The sequence below is a fragment of the Anser brachyrhynchus genome (genome assembly GCF_964034855.1).
Source record: "Anser brachyrhynchus genome assembly, chromosome: 5".
In the NCBI taxonomy this organism is placed as follows: domain Eukaryota; kingdom Metazoa; phylum Chordata; class Aves; order Anseriformes; family Anatidae; genus Anser; species Anser brachyrhynchus.
This window is the reverse complement of record NC_137699.1, coordinates 11,189,678-11,211,706: the sequence shown is the minus strand read 5'-3', so window position 1 is coordinate 11,211,706 and position 22,029 is coordinate 11,189,678. Positions and strand designations below refer to the sequence as shown.

Genomic DNA, 22,029 nt, shown 5'->3' with positions numbered 1-22,029 from the left:
AGCCAGCTGCTGACGGCCGTGGTTCCGCGGCGGTGGTGCGGTTGTTTCCCCGTTTCCCCGACTTGCTGTCGGGTTGTAAGAGGTGGCAGCCAGCTCGGAAACGCTCCCCAGCACTATTTCGCTGGGTTTTTTAACATCCCTGGCTGCCTACAGGGCAGCTTGTCTATTGCCTGTATGGAAAAGAAAAAAAAAAAAGGTTGGGGGGAAGAAAAGCCGATGTGCATTGTTGAATGACAGAAAGGAAATGGGGCGTAAAATTAAAGAATCTTTCTACACTGGTGATAGGGAAGGGAGCATCCTACGCTCGTGATGTGCAATCTAACGAGGTCTGGCTGCGCAGTGCTGTAAGAACATTTATCTAAAACTCCAATTGCGGGTTTGCAGCCGCTGTTTGTTTGTTTGCTTGGTTTTTCGTTCCTCGCCGATTGCTCTGCCAGAATATTAACGCTGAACGAGAGGGCAAGCAGGGGAACCGGGCCCCTCGAAATTCGCCCGCGTTTTAATCCAGATTTTCTAGCAGACGCGTTTTGCGCACGAGAGAAGCAATCGGTAAAAAAAAAATAAATCCCTGGGGTCCAAACGTTTTCTTACCCTTTCGGTAAAATATGTGATATTGTTTTAGGATTACGCCAGTCAAAGGGAGATGAACAAGCAGCCCGCGAACAGCCCCGACGCGGTTGCTCCTGGACCAAACGAAGGTGCGGGAGCTGGAAGAGGCAGCCCCGAGGAGGAGCCGCAGAATGCCCCGCCGCAAGCCCCCGCCGCGATGGCCAGGCTGCCCCGCTCGCTCTCCAACGACCCCAAAACGCTTCGCTCCGAAGAAGCCAACCCAAACGATTTCGAGAGGACCAAGGTCGGCATCTGCAAGCTCAGCAGCACCCCGGTGCAAGCCAACTCCACGGTGCGGAGGGAATCCGGGGAGACCTTCCCTTACAAGCACGCCGCTGGGGTCGGGGCCGCCGGGCAGGCTGCGATCCCCCCCTGCAAAATTCCCGCATTGCAAAGCACGGACGGGGACGCTACCCTGAACCTTGGGAAGGGCACGCTGGAGCGAAACAACGCCAAAGGCGCCTGGGTGACCTTGAGCCAGAGCACCGTGGTACTGGGCACGGATGGCAACACTTCTGTCCTTCCCGGCAGAGTGGAGGGGGTAAGAGCCTCCTCCCCGGGGTTCTCGGCCCCCGGGAGTAAGGGATTAAGGGATGCTCGGCCCTCAGCGCCCGCTGGGGGCCGAGGCTCCAGTGGGAGAGGTGCGGGAGCAGGTAGGGGATGGGGCTGAGCCGTGGGGCAGGAGCCGGGAAGAGAGGGAAACCCCCCGGTGCTGAGTTACCGCGCCGAGAGCCAGCCGAGGCTCCGGTCCTGCGGAGAGGAGGGGGCGTACGGTGCCGGCTGGGTCTGTCCCGAGAGAAATCGGGGGCAGAAAGCCCTCCGCTGCAGGAGCAGAGCCTGTCCCCAGGGCATCGCCCCCGGCCGGGCGCGGCGCATTGCAGGGGCTGCCCCCCGGGAAGGCGGCGGCGAGCCGAGCCCTGCGCGTTTGGCCCCCGGAGGAGCCAGCTGGGGGCCGGGGGGGCGGGCAGCGGGGACTGTCACGGCCCCCCCCGTCCCAGGGCTGCAGCAGTCGCTTCCCCTCCCTCGGGAGCAGCCGGAGGGGGGTCCACGACGGAAAAGCCTAATTTCTCCTAATTTCTCGGGCAGAAGCGGCCGCAGGGGAGGGTGCCCCCGGTGCGGCTCCGCGATGCTCGTTTGCAAACGTGGCTCTTGTCCGATCTCTTTTCCTTTTTTTTTTTTTTCTTCCCTTTCCCCCCCTTTAGGAAGACGATGTAGGGGATGAAAATAAAGCCCGAGGGAACTGGTCTAGCAAGCTGGATTTCATCCTCTCCATGGTGGGTTATGCAGTGGGGCTGGGCAATGTCTGGAGGTTCCCGTACCTGGCCTTTAAGAATGGGGGAGGTATGATGGCTTTTTCCTGTCTCTCTACCTGCAGTTCCGTACGTGGCTGAGTCGCCCCCCCCTTTGCGGTGGGGACAAGCACGAGGGGAGCGGAGGTCGGGGACGCTGAGCCGGGCACCCCCGGGACCCGCGGTGCGCCGTCACACCTGGCGAAAATCCTCGCTGGGGGCTTTTTGTTGCTTTGCTTGGCTTTGGTCTGGGGGAAAGCTGGTGTTCAGCAGTCAAAGTAGGCGAGTTCCAACAAGATTTCATTATAAGGTGGCGCTTGCACCAAAAAAACGTCTGCAATGAGTGCTGGCCAGGGAATGAGCAGCTGGGGAGGCCGCCGCGGGGGGCTCTGGACCTTAGAGAGGTCATGCAGGCTCTTCTGAGCTGCTGGAGGCGAGAACTCGCCATTTGGAACACCTCAATATTGAATAAATAAATAAAAGGTAAGCTTGTCTGTAAACATACGAAATAAAAGCATGTGTGGGGGCTGTTCTAATACAACACTACTGCCTCGAGCAGATGCTGGAAATGCAAAATCCTGCTCCCCCGTTCCTGCCGGGGCTGGGGGTGGCAGGGATGGCTACCCAGGCTGGGGCTGAGCGGGCTGTTATTTCTCCCCCCAAAAGGTGCGTTCCTCATCCCCTATTTGATGATGCTGGCGCTCGCTGGGATCCCCATTTTCTTCCTGGAGGTCTCCCTGGGGCAGTTTGCCAGCCAGGGCCCTGTGTCGGTGTGGAAAGCCATCCCTGCCTTGCAAGGTGAGACCCCCCTGCCACCCGCACCCCCTGCGGCTCCCTGTGTGGGCGGTGGTGACGGTGGCCCCCCTCTGGGCTCCCCCTGCTCTTTCCTAGGCTGCGGCATCGCGATGCTCATCATCTCCGTCCTGATAGCCATCTACTACAACATCATCCTGTGCTACACGCTCTTCTACCTGTTCGCCTCCTTCGTGCCCGTGCTGCCTTGGGCTTCCTGTAACAATCCCTGGAACACACCAGATTGTAAAGATAAGAACAAACTTTTATTAGGTGAGTTGGGATGTGCTTTTGGGTCTTCCCACCTCTTTCCCTGCTGCCGGTGGGGGCTGCGGTGCCCAGCCCAGGGCAGGGAGTGCTGCCCAGGTGGCTTGGAGCAATCCGTTTGTTACCTTTTTTTTTTTTAAACTTTTTCACCATCAAGGGTAGATGTAAGTTTTGAACTGTAATGTCAAAAAACAAACAAAGAAATCTTTACAGCTGAAAGGTGCCTGTGCCAGTGCTCCGCAGGTATTTGGTGTGGGGTAAAATCCTGTCCAGTCTCATCTCCTGTTTCCAGTGACACTGTTTTGGACCTGAGCTTATGCGCATCCCTGTAGCTGTGTCGACATCGGTGTAGAAAGGAGGACTAGATAGTGACCCCTTTTGCAAGCCCTCACCTGTAACTGCTTTTGGTCCAGACCCTTTAATACCCTGAGCATTTGGGTGTAAAGGGAAAAACTGTGAGACATTTTAAGACCTAGTACTCTCAGAGCCTTACAGCTTTGGCAAATGAGGTGCTACAGAAACCTAATGCAGAACTGAAACTCAAGTGATGTGTATGATAGAATGCTTTTTACTGTTGTTTTGCACCCAATCTGTAAACCCAGGCAAGTTATTTTCTTCCTCTTTTTTTTTTTTTCCTCTCACAGATTCATGCATTATTGGTGACCAACCAAAAATACAAATCAAGAACTCTACTTTTTGTATGAGTGCCTATCCAAACTTGACTATGGTTAACTTCACCAGTGAAGGAAACAAAACATTTGTGAGCGGAAGTGAAGAATATTTTAAGTAAGATCTTTCATTTGAAATATTATGTTACTTTCTCTAAAACCTATAGTAAAAATCTCTAGTAATACGGATAATCAACCAGTAATAAAAGTAACTATTTAGAAGACTAGAAATAAAATATTTAAGAATGATAAATGATACACACTTCTATGCATATTAACAATGAAAGCTAAATTTTAAACACTGCATTATTTTTGTTCTTTTCCTCTGGTGCTTAGCACAGCTAGGGTGTTGGCCCGTGCATGGCATTTTTATCTCCTACTGCAATGCAGATAAATAAAATAATACATGGTGACATTCACTCGAACCTTCTGGAGAAGCCACTGAGAACGCTAAAGCAGAACTACATACTGTAGGAATTTGCACTAAATTACTGCCTGCAGTTGCTGTCATTATTTTTTTCCTTTTTATTTTTTTATTTCAATTTCATTTTTATTTTAATTTTTAGGTACTTTGTATTGAAGATTTCAGCTGGGATAGAATATCCTGGTGAGATTAGATGGCCCTTGGCATTGTCTCTTTTCCTAGCCTGGGTGATTGTATATGCCTCCCTTGCTAAAGGAATCAAGTCATCAGGAAAAGTAAGAAAAATATTTGCAATCATACACTTAGAGGAAAGCAGTATCCTGCTTTGAGGGAATCATGCTCTCGTTTAAGGCACTGAACTACTGAAATTTGGTTTCAACAAATGGCTACATATTAATGAAATGCCTTTTTTTCTGTTCATGTTTTCCTATCTAGCTAAAACATTAAAAAGATAATTTTGGAAATCAGGTTTAACATTTGATCCCTAATACTCGGAAACTTGAAAATGAGCCCTTGAGCTGTGCTTAGCAGTTGGATGGCAGTGCCTTCCCTAGTGTGTGTGGCGTTCATCAGAAATCCCACAGTCACCTCAGGTGTCACTGTAATCTGTGAAATTATGTTGTACACTAAGATGTTAAGCAACGTGTTTTAGAATCAGAACTGAACTTAAATCTGCGGTGATTATGAACTGTGACAGTATGTATCCTGTTTTCTCAACTATTTCATGCCTCTTCCTAAAACTTCTCCTTGCAGTAACCCAGCTCCCTTTTTCTGTTTCTGACATCTTCCATCTCCCTCCCGTACCTCTGTCATGTTCTCCTCTGCCTCTCTGATGTTCAGCTTTCTGCCCTGTATCCTAACCAGCAGCCGTACAAAGAGAGAACATGTGCTCTCACGGACATGCAAGTGTAGGCATCCTAATTGTCTCGGCAGCTGTCTGCGCAGGGAAATGCAGCCCTTTTTTTTCAGCAGCAGCACTGTTTTGGGTGTTTTTCATGGCACTTGCAGCAATGCAATATCTGAGACTTCTACTTCAATGCCATTGTAATTAGCTTGTAGGTTAAAAGGTTGGATGATGCTATAGCATAAATGCAGTTTATTTAATAATTGTAGGCTGAAAAAATTCCTCCCCCCAAAAAACCAATCAAACAAAAAAAAAACCAGCACACACACAAACAAAAAAGGGCCCACAGATGAAACAAAGCAAAATGCCAAGACTGGAATGGAATAACTATATATTTTCTGTGTTAAAGGTAATGCATGTGCAGAGGCAGCTATCAATTTTCTACAGTTTGTCATCGGGCATCTAATTTCAAGCCATCCCTTTGCATCTAGAAGCTGACAACATCTGTTGTGAGCTAGCTTGGAAATGAGCAGAAAATCCAGAGACTTGAGTACAAGGGGAAAGTTGAGTCTTTTTTGTTTTTTCTTACATGTAGTGTGACAGGAAAAACTGTTTCATGAAAGGCCAGAGCCAAGAAACAGAAGATGTAGAGGAGAATAACTTGGGTTTGGATGTGGCGGGAGATGGGTAAGACAGCCATAGCGGCCAAAAGAAATACTGGCTCCTTGGTGCCAGGGATAGGAAACTGCTATTGATGCTCAGATGATTGTAGTGAGGGGGCAAGTGGAAATCCTTCAGGTAACTGTCAATACGTGGCCCTGTGGTTCTTGCTGCCTCTAACAAAAGGGAGATCTGTCAGTCTGCAAACAGTTGTCTCTGGCTCTTCAGGCAGCTCTCAGGAAGGTGCCTACAGTGGTCAATTGCAGCCATGTGGGTCTGTCTATTTAATATGCTGGGGATCAGATGAAGAAAGTCAACTGGTCTTGGAGGACTCAATATTCTGGTTATTACAGTACCATGCGGGGACAACTAACCTACTGCAGAAGTTGTGTAGGTCCTATCTAAATGACAAAATGGCATCTAGGTTCACCATAAAAACTAGTTGAGCAGGCACAAATCCCTGAGCTATGTGTATCAGGATAGCTTAATTATGTTCCAATTTATTTAAGAATCCTAAAGTAAACTTTATTTAAAATGAAGAGTGGAAATGACGCTCTGCTGGACTAGCTAGATGAAGTCTATGTAAAATCTTTCTTGGGGCTGAAGTAGTGTGAATGCTCCATACAGTCAAGCCTTCTAGATAAGAGTTTCTCTATTGTTTGAGCCATTTGTTTTTTTACTGATGTTGGAGAGACATGCTAATGTCACTAAGTTTGATTAGCTAATAGGGGAAAAGCTCTTCTCTTGAAATGAGTGTCTTCATTTTTTTCCGAATGTCGATTTGAGCGATTATAGTAATTTTATTGAACCTTAACATCTGGTTTCCACTTGGCATTATTGATTTAAACTTAGTTCCTTTCTTAATGAACAGTGATTACATATTAACTGTGTAATGCTGTTTGAATATTACATCGTTTAAATACCAGTAATAGCAGAAATGATACATTTAGGTACAATAAATAATAATAAAATCCTATCTATGAAGAAAGAAGTAGCTTCTGAAATACAAATGAAGACAAGAATGTGTTATGTCTATACAGACACATTGCTTCATTGATGTATTTGCACTTTGCTTTAAACTCTGAAGGTATTTCCCAGGAATACTCTTTAGATAGAAATGGATTGATCTCTTCTGACAACTGAATGGAATTTCATTCACTGCACAAAATGCAGCTTCTTGGAACAGCAATGAGGAAGTTAAGAAAGCAGTTTCAAAAGTCACCTCAGCTCAGAGGATTCTGGCCCCTGTAAGGCTGTGAGGCTGAAGTGCAAAAGGTTTTTAAATGTTTTTTGAACAGAGTGTGCAGCCTAGCTCGTTGCAACTTAGCCATTTTATTTGACTACAGAGAGAGCTCTGCTCTGTACTAGATAATTATGAAGACATTAAGCACAAAACCTCTGTTGTGCATTTAACAATCATTTGGTGTATCTTGATTGTTACACTGACTTTTTTTTCATTGGGCCCATAAACATTGTCATGGTAATATGTAATTATTAGGAGGCACAAACTAATACAAAATCTTTAGGTTGAGTTAAATACAGAGAAATACATCGGGAAAAGATCAGGGCTTTAGGTGTCGTTGACTGGCATTGCTCATTTTGTTTCCAGTGAGCTGTGGTAGTTTTTTCTGGGCAAGGATCAAACACAGTATTTCCATTCAGCTTTAACTTAATACTGCTCTCCAGTCTTTATTCTCATTTTTTTTCCCTCTCTATCTAGAATCCCAGGTATTATTACCACTGTTGCTATTGATATTATTCCTGTTACTAGCAGCAAGAAGTGCCATAAAAAATGTTGACTCTGTTAGATATTCTGGGAAATAAGCTTGTTGCCTTGCTGGTCTTATCCCCTGTTGTCTCTGATCCTGAGTAATTACCCTTTTAAGGCCAAAATTGAAATGCTTCCGTTTTCCCCCCCCTCTCTTCTCATATAATCCTTTCAATAATCTCTTTGGTCTCTGCAGGTGGTGTACTTTACAGCTACGTTCCCCTACGTAGTTCTCATCATCCTTCTTATAAGAGGTGTAACTCTACCTGGAGCTGGAGCTGGAATCTGGTACTTCATCACACCCAAGTGGGAGAAGCTAATTGATGCTATGGTGGGCTTATTATTGCAATTATAACTCCTGATGGCATGAATAACTCATACAAATTTCTCATTTAGTGTCTGTTGCAAACATTTTCTATGTGCAGAGGCAGTATTGTCATCTGTGCAATCTTGTTCTTCACCTCTATGGAGTGCTGTTACAGTGGATGTTTGTCACTTGTGTGCACATACCTTTTATAATTTATGTTGTTATAGATATGGTATTTACTTCGCATTTGATATTTCACCTGAATCTCTCACACTAAGTGCATTTGGAAAATGGGGAATTAAAAAGAAGGTACAGATTTTCATGTGCTGGTGTCTGAGTGGATGCTGCTTTGATTTGAGCAAATGCGTGAGGTTTTTAATAGGTAACATAATAAGCCTGTCTGCATTTGTCTGGAAATTTCTTTAGAGATGCTGAGAATATAATGCAGTTCTGAAGACTGACTGTGAGACACGAAACAAAATCAAATTATACAACCTACTCTAACACCTCTTCCCTCAACAGCTGTGATCATTGTACTACCTGTATTATAAGAAATAACATTATTTTCTGTGTAGTACAGGACAGAATTAAGGAATTTGGTACCCAGCTTTGCTCTTTAGAAAGGATTGACTTGTATGAGTGCTTCAGCTCTGCTTTCTCATTCATGATTTCCAGTGAATTCTAAGAGGCTGTTTGTTGCCAATTAAACCAGTAAAACATGCTACAAAAATACACATGGTTTGTATTGGTGTAGACATGAATCCACACATGGATCACATACTTGCCTGAAATGCTGCAGGAGCATTTGGCTTCCTAAATTTTATTCTTAACTGTCCCGAGGCTGGAGACTGAATTGAAGCCTGAGCTGAAACTTGGAATTCAGACTCTGTTCTGTAGAAAAAGCAACTTTTAGCAACATCTCAGGAAATCTGTTTCCCCACCTCCTAAGAAATTCCTTCCTCTGTCAATAGCAGTGGGGAATTTTGCAACTCCTAATGTCCTTATCTCTTTAAACAGCAGGTATTTAGGTATTTTAATCCTTCGGTGATACAGTATTAAATCTTTTGCAAACAATATAGACTTTATGCATTAATTACGAGCATTTTTGGATTCCCTGGGGTGCAAAAATGGATGTGAGAACTGTTGCCTTTTACAAAACGGGGCTATCTGTACATACTAGGTGTATAACCCTAGGTAAGTGTTCAAGAATATTCAAGAGAACTTCTGCTTTTAAATTTCTCTGTGGTGTAACATGAATTAATAGCTGTATATTGCACACAGCCAGATGAAGCATTGACTCCTTACCAGTTGGTGTCTTTTGAAGTAGCGTCCAAGTAGTACCTTCAAACTAGTTAGTGTGCACAGGTATACCTGAATTTTGTGCATACATGTCCAGCTCCATTTCTGCACTATACACTTTGGTGGAAAATCAGAATTTGTAGGAAAGCTTGTAAATAGAATTACCAGTGCTTGGAACATTTTGAAAATTTTTCATAAATAAGACCAGTTCCTTGGAAACTCTACTCAGTTTAGAAATGTTTTATCTAAATGCATTTAAGGCTTTGAAGAACCACCAATATCAAGCAGTATGGAACAAGCAGTACTTTCTTTTTTTATTAATTTGAAATTTTATATATTTTTAAAGAGAGACTTGGCTGAGTGTGTGTTATCTTCTGAAGGGAGGAAATAAGGCCCAGTTTGAATGGCCCTATCTTATACTGTGCTATGTGATGTACACCTCACGACAGAAATTTACCCTAATTGGAATGTAATGTCACTCATAAGTAGTACATTCAGCAGTGCTGAGGTTCTTGCTTTTGTCAAGAAGATAATGTAACTGTCGGATCAACCATCAGTGCCCAATGCAGGTTTTTCCTCTTGATTTGTATTTCCTTTAGACTGATATGTAACAAGTAACGTATTGTGTTGAATGACAAAGGTAATGTTATCATTTTACTTTGGGTGAACAAGAAGAATACTCCTAATCAAATGGATGCTGTGTATTTCAGGGCAGGATTTCGCTTGTAAATGCTATTTTATTTACATCCATTTCTCTAAAAGTTATTTCAACTGTTTGCATGTTAATCCCCAACAGTAACAACTAGTGTTACCGGTCTTTCTAATTCTTCTTCCTGAAGCCAATGTTATTTCCTCTCCTCTCTTTCTTACTTAGGTTTGGAAGGATGCTGCCACTCAGATTTTCTTCTCCTTATCTGCAGCATGGGGAGGTCTAATCACTCTCTCTTCTTACAACAAATTCCATAATAATTGCTACAGGTATGTAAGAGTGAAATCCACAAGTCTTACTAGAAGAGTCTTGTCCAAAAATGCCAACATTTTCCAGCTTGCAGCAATCGGGTTTGGAATGCTCACCTCTCTGTCTTTTTCTCTTTCTTCTTTTTTAATTATATATTTTTTTTTTTTTCTTGGTCCTAATCTACTAGTCTCAGGATGAGCTTTAGCCTTATTATAGTCCCTGTTGACTCTTAATATTCAGAATTGGCAGTTTTAGCTTGAAAGTCAATCTGGGAAGCTGTCAGCAGCTTTATGAAACCACAACAGTTGGCAATGTCTGCTGAAGAGCAACCAATGTGTCGAATAAGCTGAAGCTGGCTGTTGTTGTACATGCGTGAGTTCAACATGCAATTTCTGTATGTGATTCTCACGTTTTTAATTGTTTTATACATGTGAATGTATTTCAGGTTGTAAAAATCAAAATCAGGTTTATTTGAAATCAGTGAAATTTATTTTTGCAAGTAAAGTCATTTCACTAGTGGCATAGTACATTTTTTCAATGAGAAGTGTGCCAGATAAATATCTGAAGACAGAAAAAAGCAAAACCAAGTGACATTAGCAGAATGCTTAACTGATGTTTTGCTGTCTTTAGAGTAGGTCTTGTTTCTATTGAAGCAAACCTTCATTGATTCCTGTGCAAGGATGCATGTGCTGATTCAGAACAGCATATGCTGCTGGCTAGGAAGGGACTGTCCAACGGCATGCTTAAAAACTTTCCTGAATCATGGCTTAAGAGCACATGCTCCTTGGGTTTTGAACTCCAATATCCTATCAATATCCTGTAAGTTCTAAGTATTGTATACGGAAAATATACCTAGGTACCTTTAAAAAAAAAAAAAAAAAAAGGTGGTTTCAGATTCTAAAAAGGAATTCCAAAAATATTTGCTACTAGTTTTCAAAACTAATTTTCAAAAGTACTTGAATATACCTTAAAATATGGATGAATAAGTAAAAGCATTGTTTATTCAGTTACTCCCACCTAATTGTCCTTTGGGTCCTACTTCTGAAAATGCTTGTCCTGTGCTTTGATTTTTTTGGTGATGAATGAATACATTCAGAATATCAGGGCAAAAAATGGGACAGGTGTTATGCTATCTTGGTGCACGAACTTAGCAACGTTTTGTGGTGTTTGAAAATATTAATGACAAATTTGAATGAAATATGTGGTAACAAAATAGAAAAATAATATTATGCTTCTAATGCTGAATTTGTAATTTAACTATGTTAGAGAGGGATGGGGAGACTGAAGCAGAAATAATTAGAAAAGCTTAATTACTTCTAGTGTGGTTAATTTTGCAACACATCTTGAATACTGAAATGAAGCTTGACTATTTTTTCCCATTTCAATTTTTATATCCATTACATTTTAATATTGCGAATAGTATTCTACTTTTCAGTTACATATCCAATTTAAACATCATCAGATAATCTGTAACTGCGGTGAATTTATATACATTCATCGCATAACATGCACCTAAAATATTTGCTTAAAACTTACCTGGGTTTTGGAAGAAGATTAACCCATAATAATTCCAAACAGAATATTCTTTTTTTTTTTTTTTCCTATAAGCCTGAAGAATTAACCTAATCATTCCTGTTGAGGGATGGTCTGTTATTTTCCAGAAGCTTGCCAGTTCAGTGAGCTTCTTAACAGCTTTTCAGATTGTATTTCATTCTGTTCCTGACAAAGAAATAGCAGTAGGAATATGCATTTGTAGCCAAGTTTGAAAAACATTTAAAGCAAGTGACTTTCGTTCCTCAGCCCTAGTAGTTCAAGGGGTGTTTTGTGGGAAAAAAAAATAAAAATCCTAGAACGAATGCAATAATTATGGACAGAGACAGTGATGGCTGGTTTCCTGTTGTGTCACGTGGACTTAACCACGATAGCATTGGCATTCAGATATGGATTTCTTGAGATTCCCATCCCAACAACAATCATCGAGGGCTGTACCTCTACAGACGGGCAGGTGCTGCAGGGTTCAGAAAGCTTTACCCTGAATGTTGTGTGTAGAAAAATACAGGACAAAAAATATTTTACCTGAGCAATGGAGGTTAGTCCATATGTAATGTAGTGAGCAGATGGCCACCTTAGGTATAGAGTAAAGCACTCCATTACAAACCGTGTTGTCATTGCTGCTGTCTTCAGAGATTCCAAGAGCAGAAATACTGTGTCCTCTTTAACCCGTGGCTTCCTTTATGGCATGTGAGTGATGGAAACTTGAACATCTGATTTCTGGTGGTGGTGTGAAGACTTCTGCCGTCTTCGAGCAGCATCATATTCACCTGATAAGTGTAAAATTTGCCTTTGTCAGTGTTCCCACAGAATGTGTGCACGCACGCGAGAGACTTTTGAAACATGTCCAATCCCTTCCTGTGTATTACAAACAAGGTGATTGTCTTTTTGTGTTTTCTTTGCAGGGACACGTTGATAGTCACATGTACCAACAGTGCCACAAGTATATTTGCAGGCTTTGTCATCTTCTCAGTTATTGGCTTCATGGCAAATGAGCTCAAAGTGAATATCGAAGCTGTTGCAGACCAAGGTAGGATACACTGGCATTTCATTTCTTAGACCCGATTCTGAAGTGCAGGCACCTGGTGGCACCCAGCTCTATTATTAATGATGTTGGCAGTGGAGGTAGGAATAGGGGCTTCAAAGTGCAGTGGCTTAGTAAACCACTTGTGTGCATCTCGATCCAGGAGAAGGTACAGTACTCTGTTCCTGGGAAGTCAAGATACTACTTGAGGCCTCCTTATCACTCATTTGGTAAGAGAAAAAGCAAGATGAGACTCATTTCAAATCTTTATGTAAATAAATGATTGGGGTGAGATGTCTCTTTCACATAGTGCAAGCAGTCACTGGGTTTCTCATTTGTCTCTGCTGCTGCCTTGTTAGGTCCTGTTCAAGGTAAAAGTTGTCCCTGATGGGAGAAATCTTGGATGAGACAGTGCTGGGCTTTGCAATGTGGGGGTAGGAGAAGTAGAGCCTGAGATGTGGATCGAGCTTCTGCACTGTGGGGAGCAAGGAGATGCCTCTACAGGGAAATTAAAAATTCCTGCAGAACTGTTACTGTACTGGAGCAGATGAGAAGGACTTAATGAAGTGAGATGGTTAGAAATGGGGATCCGTAACGCCTTAATGGGTTCAGCTAAATGTGGGCAAGAAGAATGTGACTGATGGAAGAATTGGTGCTGTCATGTATGATGTGCTATGAAGCAGCAGGAGATAGGAAGGGTAACTGTTGAGAGAAGCTTGAAGGATTGTAAAAATCTGGTGCAATTATGTAGGGGTAAATATTACCCTAGTTCAGTTCTGTTTCCTGGGAAATGTACAGTACTTTGACTCTAAACCAACCCTGATCTTTATGATGATTTCAGACTCGGTTAAAAAGATGAGTTTGTAACACTTTTGGAATAACATACGTTTTTTCACTTCCCCACCACAGTCATTTCTGTATACACATGAGCGTGTTAAGTACTGTATTGTAGTAGCCTTTGGCACAGACACAGCCATTTCCAAGCACTGAAGGAAAGGGATTAACAGATGGAAGGCTTTCCATGCTGTCCCCAGGTTCCCTGCAATAGCACAGAGTAAAAGGAGGCTTTGAACTGGAGGAAGCATGGAGAGTTCCAAAAATGAACGTCACATACAGGAGGTGACATTCATACACGAGGTGTCTTGCTGTCTTCGTTAATGTGAAGACACAACATTTTTGACATATTTGTTGTGTACTTAAATTCAGTGGTACACCCTTGTGTTTGAAAAACTCTGTGAGAGTTAGCTAAGGGTCAATCTTCATCTGACAGTTGTATTAAGCTTTTCTTGGCTACATGTCATTTGAATCCAGCCTTGCGACAGGGCCGTAAGACTGGTTTTATCACTGTATGCAGTCTTACCAGCTATCTGGTACGCATATCTTCTTTTCACATCCTCACATAATGCTAGTGCTCTTTTGTTAAAGACACACAGAATAAGTTTGCCAGCGGTTTTGTTCTTACAAATAATGTTCTGAGAGCTTTGTTATGTGCCAGAGAAAGCGCTCACCTCCCAGTTGACCAGGCAGTAGAACATGTCAGGATATCCCTTTTTGTACTTGAGAGCTTTGAAGGTTACAAATGACCAGCTTTTCCTCTAGGCAACACAGAAAGGAACACAGTTCTGTCCCACACAGTCAAAAAACAGGCTATATAATGTGTTTCTGGCTTAGCATGGTAGCATGGGTTTGCCCTGGTCTTGCATTCTCAGTTTATGACTGCTCTTCCCTCTAAGCGGCTTCAAAACAGACACTAGATGAGGAATCACCTCACAGGAGCAAATCCCATCAGTTCAATGGTGAGGTGAGAGGGGGGCATGACACAAGGGCAAATATATCCATCTCTGCTGTATGCACTGCTGTTGGTTAGGAACAAATCCTTTCCTGAAATCTAGAAGGCTCCAAAGGAAAAAAGGGCCAGGAGGCACCTTGACACCCAAGTTCTGTGCTATGATTCAGTATAAGGGCTACATAAAAAATGAAATGGGGAAGTGGAATGAGTATATAGGGAAGTGACCTTGAATTGTTTTGGTATTTTTGGTGAGCCTTTCAAAATGATTATGACTGCAGAGCAACTTGAGCCAGCCTCTGTTGAAGAGCTGCAACAGAATTTGTCTAATGAGCGTTTAAATAGAAAGAGCAAGGGTTTTTTTAGGAGCACCAAGGAAACGTGACCTGAGCAAGTGCAAACCACAGATGCAAGATCTGGGGTTACCTAGCAAATATGCGATCCTTTTTCTCCATGTAATTGATGGGAAAGAAACAAAGCAAAACAAACAAAAAACAAGAAAACAAACTAAAGGAGTATTTGGGGTGCAGAATAGGAAGAGAGGGAGAGTTAGTATTTCAAAATATTTCTTACGAATTTGGTTTTAAAAACAGACATCTGCATTTTTGTCTGTGTTGCTTGAATGTGGTTCTCATTTGTGTTTATTGGTGAGTTATTTATTCTTCTAGAAGTCCACTGACAGAAGAAATAAAGGGCAGCCATTGGGAGTAATTGTTTCCTACAAAATTCAGAAGTCAGCTATTTCTGAACACCTTATTTATCAGGTGCTTTTCTACTGATTGTCAGAAGTATCCTCAGAATCTTTTATGCCTTGCAGAAGGCATTTGGGATGCACTGAAATGGATCACAAAAAGAGCAGAAGCTGTCTGAAGTACTGACTGCTTACCAGTGTGGTCTGGTAGTGTACAAAACTTCTGAGGAAAATAAGTTTCATTTTTGGTGTATTTATCTCCACACCTTTTTATTCTGGTCTAGCTCTCAAAATTATTTAGATATGTCTGTCTTCACTCTCTTGTGATTATGCAGTCTTGATTCTTTCCTTTTAGTTTGCTAGAAAAATCCATGTTAGAAGGCCAGGTGCTTTAGGAGTAATGTTTCCATTAAACTTTTTGTTTTAGACTTGATGTCCATCATGAAAAAAATAACAAACAAAGCACCCTGAAGTCCAAGCTACAGTGCAGTCAGATTATTGTAAGGAGAGCTGTGCTTGGGTGAAGCCTCACTGGGAGCTCTGAAGCAACTACAAAGGATGGATGGAGAAAAGTAGCTGGTAGGGGTGGTTGAGGAAACATTTGTTTCAGTTGGTTTATCTCCCTGGGGATGGCATAATATTTAGTGCAGTAGTTTGCCAACCCTTTTCTGTTGAGTGCTTGCTGGTGGTCTTTGAGTGAGTGACTAGTCTCAGGCTGGAGCTCTCTGTTCCCAGCTGTTTCAGCAGATGTTCGAGGGAATGTGGAAAAAGCTGTCACAAGCCAATCTTATTGTAGGGCTGTCAGTATGGTCTGTAAAACCCTGTTTAGGCTGTTGAAAATTGTTTCACGATGGTGATGTTGCCCCACACTCTGTGATAGGTGGAAAGAAAATTTAGTCTCATGATAGAAAATTGCACGGTAGGAAGAGTGAAAATGAGGAAAAAATACAGACTGAGTTAGCATATTGAATTAGCAGAGTTAAGAAGCTGACTCAGCAAGAGGGGAGAAGAGCCTCGTCCCTCCCTATCTTTTTTTTTTTTTATTCTAAAGTTGTACTTCTTTTCACAGAGGGAGAAAACAGCAAAAAGTGTGACGATACGTAATCTGCCTTCAGACGTTCAAAAACTTGAATGAAATGGTTAATGGGTTAGGGAAGGGATTTTATTTTCTTTTTCCCCCCTAAAATATTAAACTGAAATACTGTGTATTATTTTCAGTCAGAACTTTGCTTTCAGAAGAAAAAAATCCTGATGAAAAAATAAGAGCTGTTTCGAAGAGACAGTATGTTTTGGTTCTACTCTCACAGTTTGATTAAGAATATGCCACAATTGAAAGGCTTTAGTGATTTGAAAATCACTAAAAAGTTCAAGGTCATTTGCCTTTTCTATTTCAGCACATGCAAAACCTTGGGAGTTTTCCTGGCTTTAATAGACCTTTGGGAGCAGTTAATTCCTGCAGAAGTTTCTGAAGATGGCCAGGGTGGGAGGCAGCCTCCCTGCGCCTGTTTACCTGTGCTTGGATGCTACCAGGCATGTGATACCTTAGAAAGTTATCAGGCGCCAAGATAGAGTGATTGCAATTTCATATTCTGTAATTAAACTTTTCCTAAAAGCGTGATTAATGGGAGATTATTATTTCAAGGCTTAATTTGAACTTGTAAATGCAGGAAGGTACTGCAAACAGAGCCTTTATCTCTAATAGTCAAGAAGAAATCTTTAATCAAGAGATGAAAGAACATGTTCGTGAATACAAAATTTTTCTTCATTGCACCATCCTCTTCTGAAAAGCCATTTTTCTGCAGCATGTTTTAAAGACAGAACAGCACTGAGTCATGCACAGCGTTATTTTTTTACACTGCTGTTAAATTTAATATTTGTCTTTCGTTCAGAAGAAACTCCTTCAAAATTAACCTGTGGAGATTATTTCGTATGCTGCTAAAACTGCATTTTTTTTTTTTTCCATTATGTGAGAAAGCAACAGGTCTCCCTTGAAAAGAAACATCATGGGTAGCTGCAGGAAATCAGATCCAATAATCCAGATTAGAAATGGCCAGGACAGGGTGAGCTTGGACCCCCCTTCTTGTGGCACAGGTCGTGGAACCAGCACAACTTGTCTCTCATTTATATCTCGCCTGAAGGGAAATATCCTTCAGAGCATTTTAAGTGGGCACTCCTTCAGCTGGGATAAAGAGAGAAGTGTCATGTACTGCAGTGCTACCATCAAATTCCTGCAGTGTTTTCTCCCAGGCAAATCTAAGCATACTTGTGAAAATAATTTTTCTTGACAGCCAATAAAAATTGTAGTCTAAGATATCAAACTAACAGAGAAAGGAAAACTCCCAGTTAAATCTTAAAAAAACAAACACAAACCACAACTCCTTATTCTTTCTGCTGTGTGTTACCTTAGCTTCTTTTTTTAGTAGTTATTACTACTATGTTATAATACTATTATATTTTTTATATTACTACTATAGTATAATACTATTAGATTTTTTGGTAGTTATTACCACGTGCCAGGTATTAGCTCTGTGCATGTATTATGTTCTCTGTTGCTCATTTGGCTGTGTGTTGCTGCTGAGTTACAGAAGAGCATTTTCTTTTCCAGTACTGAGGTAGGGATGATTGCTATGCTGGTCAGAGGTCAGGTTGCAAGCTGACAGGGACAGTGGTAGGAATTAGATCGCAGAGCAGGAAAGAACAGCCACAGTGCATGGTTTTGTTTGTTATTTGGGTCAGTGTGTTAGTCTAATGGTTAAATGTGTATTCTGCAACATGGAAACTGGGAGTGTTTTGAACCTTATAGCCAAATTAGAAATTATTTGTGTGAGGTCAAATATTAAGATGGATAAATATTTCTGTAAATAGCAGAGACTTAATGTGATCATTTTTACTTTTATCAAGCATAGTAATAGAGCATTATACTTGGAAAAGTGTTTTCACATTTCCGTTTTTTACCCATATTTTTTTTTCCATACAGTCAATGATGTTAATGCAATAAAAGATATCACAGCCTTTATTTTTATTGTTTCCAGGTCCTGGAATTGCTTTCGTGGTTTACCCGGAAGCCTTAACTAGGCTTCCGCTTTCCCCGTTCTGGGCTATAATTTTCTTTTTGATGCTTCTGACACTTGGATTGGACACGATGGTAAAGCTGCTTTCATTTCCTATTCTTTTCTTGTTGCTTCTCCTATTTATTGGTTCTGAGGACCAAGAGATTGCTCACAATTTTCCATGTGGTCAGTGAACTGATTTGCAAAGAGAGGACTGAATTAAGGCCATCAATACCAAAAAGATGTGGGTGAAGCTTTGGCATTAGTATCTGAGTGTTTTAACACCCAGGATTCTGAATCCTCTGTCTCACTTTCCAGCATACCCAGCTGGACCATTTCATTTACATTGTGTGCTGACATTAATCTTTGTATTTTGTATTTCAGTTTGCTACTATCGAGACTATAGTGACCTCTGTTTCAGACGAGTTTCCCAAATACTTACGTACGCACAAGGCACTGTTCACTCTTGGGTGCTGCATTTCCTTTTTCATCATGGGATTTCCTATGATCACTCAGGTAATGATACTGTCGTTGAGCATCACTTTCTGTCCCCAGTCCCCCTCTGGTGGCCATTCTCTTCCCTTGCAAGAATCAGTTGCAAAATAATAAGCTGAATTGCACTGAATGAGCGAAGACATCAACTGAGTTTGAAAGCTTTTTTTTTTGTGTGTGTGTGGACACTCTGGCTGAGATGTATTTAATAGACTTGGTTGCTCAAATCTTTCTGAAAACCTGAGTCTCTTAAAATTAATCCTTAGTCAAACATCTCTGAAGTAGTCATATAAATTAGGTATTCATTTTTTTTAAAAGTTCATGTGTCATATAAACCTGCACAATAATTTTGGGTGCCTTCCCTCATGTACAGAGGGGATATTTACTGATAGTCCTGGCAAACTGTGGAGCTAATAATGAAATTGTCATCTACCATTGAGATAGTCTTCGCTGTCTTTTTTCCACTAGTTCTTCTAGCATTGTAAACACTTAGCAGTTTCAAGAGGATGTGCACAGACTCTATTTTTACTCTTTTCGTCATCTATTTTTTTCTGCCTTTGTCTTTCTTTGCCTCACCTCATCACTTACCAGCCCAACTTTGCTGTTCCAAAGCCTAGGATGGATTCACTCCTTCCTTCACTTGACTTAAACTGCTTAACCTTTATCCTGAAGGTAGGGCATAATATCCTTTCTGCTAAAGGAATGAATTGGATTCACTACTATTACAGCGTTCCTGGTTTCAATGGTGATTTTTCCTTGGATGCCATACTTAGTGGTTAGACGCTGCAGGTGGAAAATCCAGTTGCAGTTCATTCCTTGATCTGAAAGGACTGAAACCAATGTCTCCTTCTTCACAGGAGCTTTGAGCTAGCAGACTCAGGCATTCCCTCTGCATTTTTCTTGTTGAGGTGCACTGTCATGCAGAAGAAGATTTGATGATCATTTAGCCAGAAGGAAGCAACAACACTGTGGCTTGAGCCTCTGTCCCATCAATGCCTGATGCGTACTTGGGGATGGAGTCTTGTGTCCTGCTCCTGTCCATTTTGCCTACCTTAGTGCTAGCTAGAGGATAGGGATATGAGGACATATGTGGAGAGAGGCTCAAGATTACTTACCACAAGTAATGGCTCTTTTTTCCTTTTTTCTTTAGGGTGGAATGTATATGTTACAGCTCGTGGACACTTATGCAGCTTCTTATTCTCTTGTCATCATAGCCATCTTTGAGCTTGTTGGAGTTTCCTACATTTATGGTAAGAATAGATACTGTTATTGGACCACCTATGTCAAAGTAGCATTTTAGCATGTGGTCAAGTAGATGGTATCTTGGAAAGGTGTAATGTTTCTTTTTACTTTTTTACTAAAAAACCTGAGAATCCAGAAACATGATTTTGAATGGAAGCATAATGGGACTTCATTGCTATAGGATTCCTTTAACGTGTATATTCAAAAGACCCTTTTATACAGCCTCATGTCCTTTTTCAATCAGTAGCTTAAAGCTGATGTTTTGAGTGTATGAACATTCTTAGCAAATAGTAAGCATTGACCAAGCATTTCGTGACACTTAGCCAGGAGCTCTTTGACACACGAACTGTTTGGGGCTCAGACTTCCTGAGCCAGAAGTGGTATCTTGGCATTTAACAACTTTTGAAGGATTTATTTTCCACGTACACATCCAGTTTTCCCTTTAGCCCATCTCTACAACATAAAGTTAAGACTATGCAGCTACTCAGTGTTTTATTATGCACAGTGGTAACTGTAGTTATATCAATCCATGTTGACATCCATGAAATTTTTAGGAGGATACTCAAATATTGGAAAGCAATGCAATTGCTTCGAAGCCACTATAGCTGTGTCAGCTGGTATTAGCTGGTGACTGTTCCCAAACACGCTCAGTGCTTTAAGGAAGTTGATTCTCGGAAATGTGGGATCCCAGATGATTGTAGTAGGAAATACGGTGATTTCCTTACATAACAGGTTATTAATTTATGTCTGGAGTACGTTGGTGTCACTGAAGACTTGCCTTCAAAAGTGAAAGAAGTTCTGAGCCTTGGTGTTAGAGAAAACCAAGATACAGCTGTCTCTGCTGTTGCTATGGCCAGGAATGAACACTATATTTTCTATCAGCTAGTTTTAAACAATCCTGAGATTTTTTCTTGAAGACGTTCATGTATCAGGATGATCTTAGGCCTTAGTCCTGTGCACTGGATACTTAAATCTACTGATATTGTAGAGTCTACTCTAATATAAATGTATGAAAAATCAGGCATAACTCAAAACATGCAACATCTGCTCTTGCTTGAGGAATGAATATATGGAAAGGACAGGCAATCTGTCCTTTCCTGTTGTCTCAAATTTCATGGAATGCAGCAATGTATTTTATCTCCAGTGATATCCAATCCTGTTACTGGGCTCAAATGGTTGTAAAGCTACCTCAGGTATGACCTAGGGAGGGAATGTTACAAAACAATGAAAAAGATCAAAACAGAAAGCAAAAATATGGTTTAGACCATTCACATTTTGGTCGATTTAATTGCTTTTTGGTTTTTAGGTCCCTGAAATGCAAGTATTTTAATTAGAGATGGGTTTAGAAGTGTAATCTCTGTGAGTGAGATGATATTGCTAACTGCTGTCAGCTTTACATTCAAACAGTCTACTCAAAGGACCTGAATGTAATGCTTTGAGATATCTCCTGAAGTGAAGAGAGAGATTTTTGGGGATTATAGAGCAGAAAGACTGGTCTGGAAATCGCTGCTGGCCAGTTGCATTGCTTTTCTGCTCTTCAGTTTCCATGAAGATAGGCACAGTTGTCACATTCCTTCCTCCCATTTTCCACAAGGCTTAGCATTTACCTGTTCCTGTGGAAATATCACGGGGTGTGTGTTGCCTGATAGATTAGGTTGGTTACTGTTCCGGCCAGTTTCCCAGCATGCTTAAAATTAATGCTGTTCTGTAAGAGATGGTGAGTGGGAATGCTCAAGAAGAGTTAAGGTTTTGGGGTTTGTTTTTTTCCTTCTTCCTCCTCATCCATTTGCTGAGAGCATGTCTGAACAGCTAAAAGTGCTTGATGTCACTCTTCTTTCCAGTGTTGTCAATAGCATTGTTTAGTCTGTGTCAAAATGATCACTCCTCCTAAGCCATTGCCATCATGGTGCAAGGTAAAAATGCCTTGCACAGAATATTTTTAAATAGCTCAAAAGCTACTTAGATCTGTGGAATTTCTTTGTTCTGCATGTTCTTAAATAAGTATGAAGATAAATAGGAAGGAAATATTGGCTCTATTCCTCCTCTGAACACTGAGTGGCAGAATAGCTACAAACCTGCCTTTATGGAACAACTTTTTATTAGATCTGCAAACAAAATTGCTCTGGGTAGTGCCTGGTTTGTCCAACGTGTTCAATATTGCTTATAATTTGAATGAAAACCATAACATAATACAGAAGGGTTACAGCACTGCTAAGGAAGGACTTGAGTGGAGGAGTTTTTTTTTTTTTTTAGTTACATATTCCTTTAAAATAATCAGATGTGGCAAAGATTTGATGAATTGCAAATC

The 22,029-nt window shown here is 41.4% G+C and overlaps 1 protein-coding gene across 1 annotated transcript in view; it reads left to right on the top strand.

The window, feature by feature from the left end:
* The window catches only part of SLC6A5 (solute carrier family 6 member 5), a 38,127-nt gene that overhangs the window by 2,699 nt on the left and 13,399 nt on the right, over nt 1-22,029 (top strand). Inside the window, exons 2-13 of the mRNA XM_080593650.1 lie at nt 623-1,150; nt 1,812-1,950; nt 2,565-2,696; nt 2,790-2,963; nt 3,602-3,743; nt 4,192-4,324; nt 7,518-7,652; nt 9,802-9,905; nt 12,342-12,466; nt 17,970-18,082; nt 18,372-18,503; nt 19,630-19,729. Coding sequence (XP_080449776.1) covers nt 623-1,150; nt 1,812-1,950; nt 2,565-2,696; nt 2,790-2,963; nt 3,602-3,743; nt 4,192-4,324; nt 7,518-7,652; nt 9,802-9,905; nt 12,342-12,466; nt 17,970-18,082; nt 18,372-18,503; nt 19,630-19,729 — 1,957 coding nt within the window. The remainder of the gene's footprint in view (nt 1-622; nt 1,151-1,811; nt 1,951-2,564; nt 2,697-2,789; nt 2,964-3,601; nt 3,744-4,191; nt 4,325-7,517; nt 7,653-9,801; nt 9,906-12,341; nt 12,467-17,969; nt 18,083-18,371; nt 18,504-19,629; nt 19,730-22,029) is intronic.